This window comes from Chenopodium album, chromosome 10 (genome assembly GCF_948465745.1).
Source record: "Chenopodium album chromosome 10, dcCheAlbu1.1, whole genome shotgun sequence".
NCBI classification, from domain to species: Eukaryota; Viridiplantae; Streptophyta; class Magnoliopsida; order Caryophyllales; family Amaranthaceae; genus Chenopodium; species Chenopodium album.
In genome coordinates, this window is record NC_137843.1 from 14,679,205 (window position 1) to 14,688,759 (window position 9,555).

General features: G+C 33.6%; 1 protein-coding gene across 1 annotated transcript; it reads left to right on the plus strand.

Annotated features, from left to right (window-relative positions):
• The first annotated feature begins 280 nt into the window (after positions 1-280).
• On the plus strand, positions 281-8,840 carry LOC145563645 (putative isoprenylcysteine alpha-carbonyl methylesterase ICMEL2). The gene is made up of 11 exons (XM_081624080.1): positions 281-993; positions 3,204-3,280; positions 3,392-3,461; positions 3,566-3,646; positions 4,413-4,487; positions 4,889-4,990; positions 5,134-5,277; positions 6,304-6,369; positions 6,439-6,582; positions 6,965-7,055; positions 8,438-8,840. Exons 1-11 carry the CDS (start codon positions 581-583, stop codon positions 8,597-8,599), a joined length of 1,425 nt encoding a protein of 474 aa, XP_081480206.1. The 5' UTR covers positions 281-580; the 3' UTR covers positions 8,600-8,840.
• Positions 8,841-9,555: the final 715 nt, after the last annotated feature.

Here is a 9,555-nt window from a genome sequence, read left to right on the forward strand (position 1 = left end):
TAATTCCACTTATTTAAGATAGTAACCCCTATTTCTCATTTAAGTAATCTACATACGCGTTAAGGTAATCCCATTTGCTCATCACCATAATCCTCTATTACTTAATTAATTGTCTTGTATGTGATTATATAAAGTGGCCATACCATGTGACTAGCCACGTATAAGACTTTGCCATCAATTTGTATTATGCTTAAATCACCTTCTTTTCTACTCATAACAACGAAACATAATTTCATTTTCGGATATAGAATAGACACCCTCCCATGTCTCATCCTGGCATCTCCATCCCTAGTAGTAGTCCCTACCACATGTCCACAAGTCTTCCAAAATGCCATCTTCCAATCACAAAACTTTAAACAAAACCATTGCATGATTTGCAATCTTCCTTGTTTAATTCTCCTCGTATATTCTCTTCCACTTCTGCTAGCTGTTGATGCAAATACATCTAACTAATCATCATCATCAATTCATCAACTCCACATTCACAAACAAAATTGGCAGTTAAGCCCAATAAACTAACAGCTCATATTACCCAAATCCATTTCCCAAAAAAATTCCCAAAATTTCCCCCTATTTATAGATGATTATGATGAAATCTAAACCCCCGATTCTTCCTATAACCAATAATCACAATAACAATAATCATATTCACTCATCTTCACCATTTCTGGGTTCTTCAACAATGTTTGTTCAAAGATCTAATTATGAATTACCCACTTCCCATCTTCTAATTTCTCAAATTGATGATGATTATAATTCTAATTCCATTGAAAAAAAACCCCTTCTTTCTAGAGCTTTTAGCTTTGCCGGAGGATCACCCCCTTCAACCACCCGGCAACAGAGCCGCCGCCGAAGCGCTAGCGATGATAATCTGCATTTGATTTCAAATGGGGAGGAGAATGAGGGTGAATCTGTTGCTACCAGTGTTGAACATGCTGCTGCTGAGACTTTTTTGATTACTCGTCTCAGTTTTAAGCTTCTTGGTTATCTGGGGTACTTTCCTTAATTTTTCTATCTTTTCTTCGAATTTTATAATTTCTATATTTGGGTAATGTTGATTTTAGTTGATAGTTTTATGGGTTTCTCTTTGTTGAAGTGATTGTAAGTTCTTAAGGATTAATTATTCAAAATTTTAAGTATCACTTGGATGATTAATATGTTTAGGATTTTTAAAATTTCTTTCAATTGGTTTTGTTTCTAGTTTTGGGTAATGTTGATATTAGTTGATAGTTTTATGTGGTGCTTTTTGTTGAATAGTAAGTTTATTTCATCTATGATTGTTGGTTGGTTATTGAATTATTGAGTGTTTTAGGAATTAATTATTCAAATGTTTTGAGTAGAAGTTGGATGATTTGTTAGTCAAGGAATTTGCTTGAAGTATATGATGTTTTGTTTTGACACTTTGAGATGTATATGATGCTTTGGAATTTGGATTTTACTTGAAGTATATGATGTTTTGGAATTTGGATAGATGGCAATTTTAGAAATGCACATCTATTTGTGTGAGTTGCTTGTACTCGAGTCTAAGTAACATATGGTGTTTAGCGAATACATAGTGTGTAGGATTCTTTGGTCTCTAGAGAGGTGGCCTTTAAGCAACAATAATTAGAAAGCAAAGAGGAATTTTAATGACCTAGCATAATGTACCTTTTGGTTCATGTAGCCAATCCCACTTATGGGATTGAGGCTTTGATTGATTATTGATTGATAGCATAATGTACCTTTTGACACTGTTGAGAGCTTGAATCACACACTGTTAGGTGGTTTAAAGGATGGCAATAAAACACGTCTCTTCTGTGGATTTATTTATATCCAAACTAAGGTGAACTATTAGTGAATCATTTTTTTTTTTTTTTTTTTTTTGCATTTTTGTTCAATTACCTCATCTTCTTTGGAATATAACATATGCCCTTAGTCCTGTTTTAGAGGATATTTTGTCTGTTTTTGCTTGTCCTACATTTTCTGAGCTGTTAGTATAATCCTTTTTTCTTTTAGTTAAATATAGAAAAAAATCTTCTTATTGAGATGGAATTTTCAGTAATCTGTATAATGGGTATAAAGCTTCTTCCTAGTTTCTAACCATAATTAATAGCCTTATCTTTATTATACTTGAAATAGAGATTCATGCAATCCATGAGCAAATCTAACAAAGTCCTCAACTCCCAATGTGCAAGGCACTAATTTTGCCACTGATGTTAATTAGTGGTTGTATGATGAACGAGGATAGCTATGTTTTTTAGGTCCTGTTTGGTAGTAGCGTTTGAGGTAGCGGTTAGCATTTTGACCAATCAAAACACTATCAGAAAGAGTGTTTGGTAAGGTAGCGATTCTAGTAGCGGTTAGCGATAGAGGTAGCGTTTAGGTAGCTTTTCTCAAACGTTAAAAATAGTAGCGTTTAGAAGTAGCGGGTAGCGTTTGACAATTTTTTTATCACTTTAAAACAATAATTAATATCAATTTTGATATATTTTGGTATTGCAACCGCTACTTTTGCCAAACACTCATACTATCGACCGTTACCTTAATAGCTAACCTCTACCAACTACTAATTGACCGCTACTCGCTACCTTAATAGCTACCTGCTACTCGACTGCTAAAAGCCTCTCGCTACCGCTACTTTTGCCAAACAGGACCTTAGATGATATAGCTATGATTGTTTGCATTTTGTTATATGGTACAGCGACGTCCCTTATATAATGCTGTCAATGAATTTATGCAGTGGTGTTGGATGTAAAGATTTGTCGACTTAAGCTACATATATGTGGTTGTCGATAAAACTAGCTTGTTTGTCTCTGAAAAACTTTTCCAGAGCTGCCATGTCACCTGAAACTGAAGCTTTCTTTTTTTTTTTTTCTTGGCTTTGATGGAGGGGTAATTTAATTTCAATGGGAACAGATTGTTACACTTGAAATGCTGTCATAAGGTTTAATGGTATCTGAAATATGAGGTGGCATGCCTTTTGGGCGTGGTGTATTGAACTATTGATTAGATGATTACACCATGGCTTCGAGATGGCCTGTGAACATTAGAGATGATGTATGCATAATAAGCTAATAACCTGTAAATACACTGGAACTTCTAGATTGATGATGCATGTTGGGCTTCTGGGGTTGATGTTTTTTCACTCTCTGTTTGCAAACTGATGCTAAATATGATTGTAATCATTTCTGTTTCTATTCCATGCTTATTTTTACTTTTTCCAGGGTAGGTTACAGATGGATCATAAGATTCTTCGCTCTTGGTTGTTATGCCATTTTCTTGATGCCTGGTTTTATTCAAGGTTTGTCCATGAAAGATAGGGTTTATGTAATTGTTTATACTTATGAAGTATGTTGGATTTATTATATGTGTATTGTTTGCTTTCTGAACCATGGTAATCACCCTCATACAGTTGGCTATAAGTATTTTTGTTCAAGTCGTATCCGCAGAGGTATAGTCTATGGTGATCAACCTAGAAACAGGTATGTAAACATTTATTACTAATTTTGCTTGACTTTCTACTGGTTCAGAACATTTTCTTTATTTGTTGATTTTTGAAATGAAGCTAATGCTGAGAATTTGGCAGTCTTGATCTATACTTGCCCAAGAATAACAATGGGCCAAAGCCAGTTGTTGCATTTGTAACAGGTGGAGCCTGGATAATTGGGTGAGCTTTCTAAGAATCTCTATGATACCCGGCTATACCTTTGCATATGAGATACTCTGTATATAAAAGAGGCTTGCGCTAGTTATTACTGTTTTGTCCCCTGTTTTAAATTCTTGCTCAGTTGTTCTCCCCAAGTTAGCATTTCTAATGTATATAGGGTGACATTTCATTTTTTATATGTGCCGTGGCCTAAAATAAAATTATTTGTAGTACTGCTGTTTCATGTTGGAAGTCAGGATTTTTCACCATGGACAAATGATTATTATTGTCAAACTTTACATAGTTTTAGGCATTGTAAATGTGCACCAGTTTTGTTTTTTTCTTTTTTTTTTTTTTTTTTCTCCTATTACTGTCAGGTTCTTTTTAAAATAAGTATTTACCCTTAAAGTCTTTCCTTGTTTTTAATCACAAAATTTACTGCCTTTGTCCCAAATAGTTTGTGTCCTTTCCTTTCTCCATCCCATATCTGTAATGACCTCAAATCCACTAGACCTTTTAGGGGTAGGGACTCCCTTATCTTTCTCCCACTCTTAAGGGATCAGGGGGATGAGAGGAACTGTGGACTAAATGTAACCACATTCAATTTTTAGCACAAAACAACCCCATTAATACCAGTACAGTAATTCTTCGAGTATGAATTTTGAAGTAGAAGACTTAAGATAGTAAGATGCTAATGGTGAAAGATAAGCTGTGATTTAGACTCTGTTGTTGATTTAAATGCCTAAGTTTTTTTTGTGTTTTGAAGTTAATTTCACTGTTAATGCAGTTACAAAGCATGGGGTTCTCTTCTGGGGCAACAATTATCTGATAGAGACATCATTGTTGCATGCATTGATTATAGGTATGTGATTTCAAGAATACTTATTGCTCCTTGAATTGATGCTGCTGGAAATGGTTTTTCATACACTTGCTGCAATTTGTTTATGTAATTTATAGATTTAAATTATTTTCTGTTGCATAATTTGCTTCACACATTCATTCATCTGGATGTACTATTTATAGAAGAAAAATAGAAAGGAAATAAAAATTAAAAAATCATATGAACCATAGTAATAAAAGGTCATCATTACTAAGAGAAACAAAAAAAAAAAATAATAATAATAAAATAAAGGATATCAAAGTGGAAAAGGAATTTATGCATTGTGGTAGTAAAACTTGGCGATAATGTTTTGAATTTTCTGTGTTTACTGAGTATTGCTTGAATTTCATAATGATTGTGCTGCTGTAAACACATGCATCCAGGAATTTTCCTCAGGGTACAATGAGTGATATGATAGAAGATGCTTCCCGTGGAATATCATTCGTCTGCAACAATATCGAAGAATATGGAGGTGATCCTAACAGGTAATATGGTCAACATAAATCATTGTAGTAGGCAGTAGACTGCTGGTTAAATTTTCAAATTTCCTCTTTTTTTTAACCCTGAAAGATTTCTACTTTATTTGGACTTGTGATTTACTGATTTATTTTTCTCCTCCACATTGCAGGATATATTTGATGGGGCAGTCAGCTGGTGCTCATATTTCTGCTTGCACTCTTGTTGAGCAAGCTATCAAAGAGGCAGGTGGTGAAGGAGAAAGTGTTTCTTGGAGTGTTTCACAGATAAGAGCTTATTTTGGATTATCAGGAGGGTATGTATGCGCTTGCATTTGATTGTGCAGATTAATAACCGAATTCGTTGAACTTTATACTAATGTAAAATAATTGATAACTGGTATAGAATCATAAATCCTTCCATTTATTTGATAAACTTATATTCAAGTAATTGACTGATGTTTTCCTCATAATTTTTTGATTGGTTTGGCATCTTTCTATGATAATTAAAATCCTTTCGTTTCCCCAGTCAAAATCCAATGCATAAATTCAAACATGATTCATGAGCTAATGAATGCCTGTCTGTGCTGCAAATTGGATTGCAAGTAAAGTTGCCTGGCTGACATGCCTTTATTAGAGTGTATGGCAGAGGCCTGATGTCAATATTGATCACTTATATATCACTTAGGGCCTGAAACAAAGTAACTAATCTTCCAACGTCAAGTGTTATCCCTAAAACATTAGCTGGGAACTACTTGAGATCTGAAAGACATTTCAAAATTTTATTGTCATTTTTAACTTCAAAGGATATGTATTTGATCTAAATCAAACTTATTCTTGTTTTATGCAGTATACTGATTACCGTCATGTATAACCAGTAAAGGAAGTTCAGTTAAATCTTTCTGTTGCATCAGCTGTTAATTTTTCTCCTGTCTAATATTTAAAATTAGTCTATCCTATGGAAGCATATGCACACATAATTTAAAAAGCTAAAAGTTAGTGCCCCCATTGTTTTTCCTTCAAAATCTTCAAAATGAATTGATGATCTTTGTTGATGGTCATTAGTCTCATTACATTGCATGTTCTTAATTTTTTCTGTCACAGCTTCATGGTTATATAATGTTTATTCCATTCTTTTTGGCCCTGAGTTACAAGACTCTAATTGTGCCTTCAGATACTGTATTTTGTGAATGCTTCTTTCTAGATCCATCGGGTGAAACATTCTTTGTTTAAACTGTGTTTTGGAGCAAACTCATTATTCATTTTGTTTGGAAGAAAGCTTGTCTGATTTTGATTGTATCAACCTACTTTATTCGATTCTTATGATTTCAATCACTATTCAGGTATAATTTGCTAAACCTAGTTGATCACTTCCACAGTAGGGGTTTATACCGTTCCATATTTTTGAGGTTAGGCGCATGTCTCTCCTTAAATTTGTTATAATGCTTACATGGAGCCTTATCTAACCTCTGGTTTAGTATTATGGGTGGGGAGCATTCGTTGCGGCATTACTCGCCTGAAGTCGTGGTGCAGGATCCAAATGTTAGAAGTGCAGTTTCAATATTACCTCCAATGACCCTATTCCATGGGACTGGTGACTATTCCATTCCATCAGACACTAGGTATCTCTCTCCCTCATCTCACCACTCACCTAATTTTTCAAAATTGTGTATACAGTAAAGTGCTGGCTTTTCGTGGCTATTATGCTAACTCTAACTCTTGCACAGTCATTTTTAACTAACTTCAAAAGATGAGATTAGCGATTAGGATAATAATAATAACACTATTGTTACTTTCAATTCAAACTACCTTCCCATCAACCTCCATATGTACTCATTATCGCTCCTCTAATAAATAATTTTCCAGTCAGTCTACCATTTTCAATGTAACAATCTGTTCATAATTTTTCTTATTAAAAAGCTACCGGTCCATCTCTTTTGCTTTATTTGTACTATTTATTTCCCTGGTTCTCTGGGTTGATAATCTCAACTTGGCATATTTCAGCGTAAAATTTGCTGAAACACTGCAAGGACTTGGTGTAGAAGCTCAAGCGATATTGTATGAAGGAAAGACTCATACTGATGTTTTTCTCCAGGTAAATTTTGACTGTTAGCAGTCTTCTTAGTTCTTAGTGATAGTATCCTACCCTGGTGCTAAATTGTAAGTCCCTTCGCATTTTCTGTACATATTTCCATCATCCGTTTTATTTTAGGTCTCAATATTAGGATCTTTTACTGAATTAGCTACTTTAGCAAACTAGCCATACTAATATTGACATGGAAAGGTTTTTTATTATTTATTTTTTGGGTTAAATTTTTAAGTCATAATTTTCATTTATAGCTGCCCTACACTAACAGTAGGCCTATTGAACCATTCCCATCACTCCCATTACACCTTTGCATCTAATCTTCTATGATTCCATTCAATTTTATATTTTTTGTTTGTATTGTTTAGATCATTGAATGATTATAGGTTTGTTTTCATCTTAACCCCAATTTTTATTAGAATTGTTCTATCCAAGCAACATCGAAATTATACGACAATAACAGAATCATAGTTTTTCTTTGTCTTATATGGTATTATTTATATCATCCAACTATGTATGTTATATTGCATTTTTATGTAATTTTGCTAGAAATTAGAGAGATTTGAATCTTTTGGTAATTAAAAGTTTGGAACATTGTCTCCTTGCATCTGGTTGTATTTTGTGACTCATTTTCAGAGTGACAATGTAATTAGAAAAACATTTTTTTTTCCCAAATAACTTGGCATAAAAAAAAAAAAAAGAAAAAAAAAAAAAAAAACTTAATATTTTGTTAATAATATAGCTAGTTTTGGAATTAGAATTTATAAATAGCCATTTTGGTAAATAGTTTTGCTGAAGTAGCTAATCTGGTAAAACATCCATATTATCACCTTTATTTGAGGCTTGGTAGTGCTCTATATCTGGTAATATTCCCTCTGCCCTCACTCATGATACGCATATTCCACAAACAAATTACTTCTTACCATTAATATTTGACTGTTATACTTGTTTTTAGTCATCATGGTTAATATCAGACCATATATGCTGTACATAAGGTAGTAACTAAATCATTTAAGGTGCATTTCTTAAATCCTTATAAGGAAAAATACATGATGTTTTTAGTAAGTTTCAAAGCAACCCTTGCTTTCCATTAGGCTTTTTCCCTGTAGTTTAATAATAGACTCAGATAATAATGATATTTGTCGCACATTGAAAGCCTTTCTATTACGAGTTGGCATGCAACAACATTGAGCGTCCACTAACTATAGAAACCACGATTCTCTGTACTTCCTGTACATACTCTCTGGATCTTGTTATCTCTTCTACTCCCCCTCCCCTCCTCTTATGTATTGGAAGTACTATAGGACTAGAGTATGAGGTTGGGCTGATTGTATATCAACTTGTGTCATGTCTCTGCTGCAATATTTTAATTTCTGCACTCTGCTTATTAGGATCCAATGAGGGGTGGTAATGACCCAATGTTTGAAGATTTAGTTGCTATAATTCATGCCGAAGATGAAGAAGCACTTGCCAATGATGCAATGGCACCTCAAAGGAAACGCCTTGTGCCAGAGTTTATGTTGAAATTGGCTCGTGCTGTTAGTCCCTTCTAATTGTTTTAGAAATTTATTTTACAATTTGAAGAAACCAGATGTCATACCATTAGTTCAGCTGTTTTTTTATCAGCCATTCTTTGTATATAGTTATCTGTAATTTGAACTCTATGTAGACTACCGAATTAGGCCCTAACCTTGTATTAGATCTGATAAGAATCAGTGATCTAATGTAATCAGTTTTTTTTGGAAATATTCAACTCTAGACTCAATTTACTGGTTAGCCGTCATCACCAGATCACTTGTTAATGCATCTTGATATACCAGTAGTTTTTTCTTCCTTTTGCTGAAGGTGTAAAATGACTATATTCACTTGAAAAGCGTCACATTGTTTTTGTGTTTGTTAGGCTGACACTAATGTTTGCAAGTTAAAGCAGAGAATAACACATTACACAACCTCGGCGGGTGGGGAGGTGTTGTTCTTAAGTACTAGGTGTAATTGGGTCATTCTGCAAGTTCAAAATTGGCAAAGTTGAAGCCATTTTGGGCTTTTTAATAGCTAAAACGAGCGTAATATGCGAAGTGTATAAAAAGGAGGTTAAAATACATACTTTGTATATGAATTGTCATTGATATTTATTGGAGTATTTTTTATTAAACTCATGGTTGCAAAACTAATACGAAGTACTCCCTTTGAAAGGGGGTTAAGTTTGCTCATTTAGGAGATCCCTTTTGATGGTTAGTTTCAATTATTTTTTTACACATTTTCCTCCATACATAATTTCCATGCAAGATGCAACTATTCCATTTATCAAAAATTTAATATTCTTATTTTCAAAGTTAATTTGATGACTTAATACTTTATATATGTGATATCTAATCAATTTTCCACTATCTTATTTTCTCTATTAACGGTATAAAACGACCAAACGTAATCTTTTTTCGAGAACGGATGGAGTATTTGACGTAGGGAAAAGTAGGTCATTGACTAATTCTCCCTAGAGCCAAACAAAATT

Excerpts from the sequence above, each read along its gene's own strand:
- LOC145563645 (XM_081624080.1), top strand. The coding sequence starts at position 581 with ATGATTATGATGAAATCTAAACCCCCGATTCTTCCTATAACCAATAAT. Across the intron at positions 5,278-6,303 it reads TATTTTGGATTATCAGGAGG|GTATAATTTGCTAAACCTAG; the intron begins GTATGTATGCGC and ends ATCACTATTCAG. Across the intron at positions 6,583-6,964 it reads TCCATTCCATCAGACACTAG|CGTAAAATTTGCTGAAACAC; the intron begins GTATCTCTCTCC and ends GGCATATTTCAG.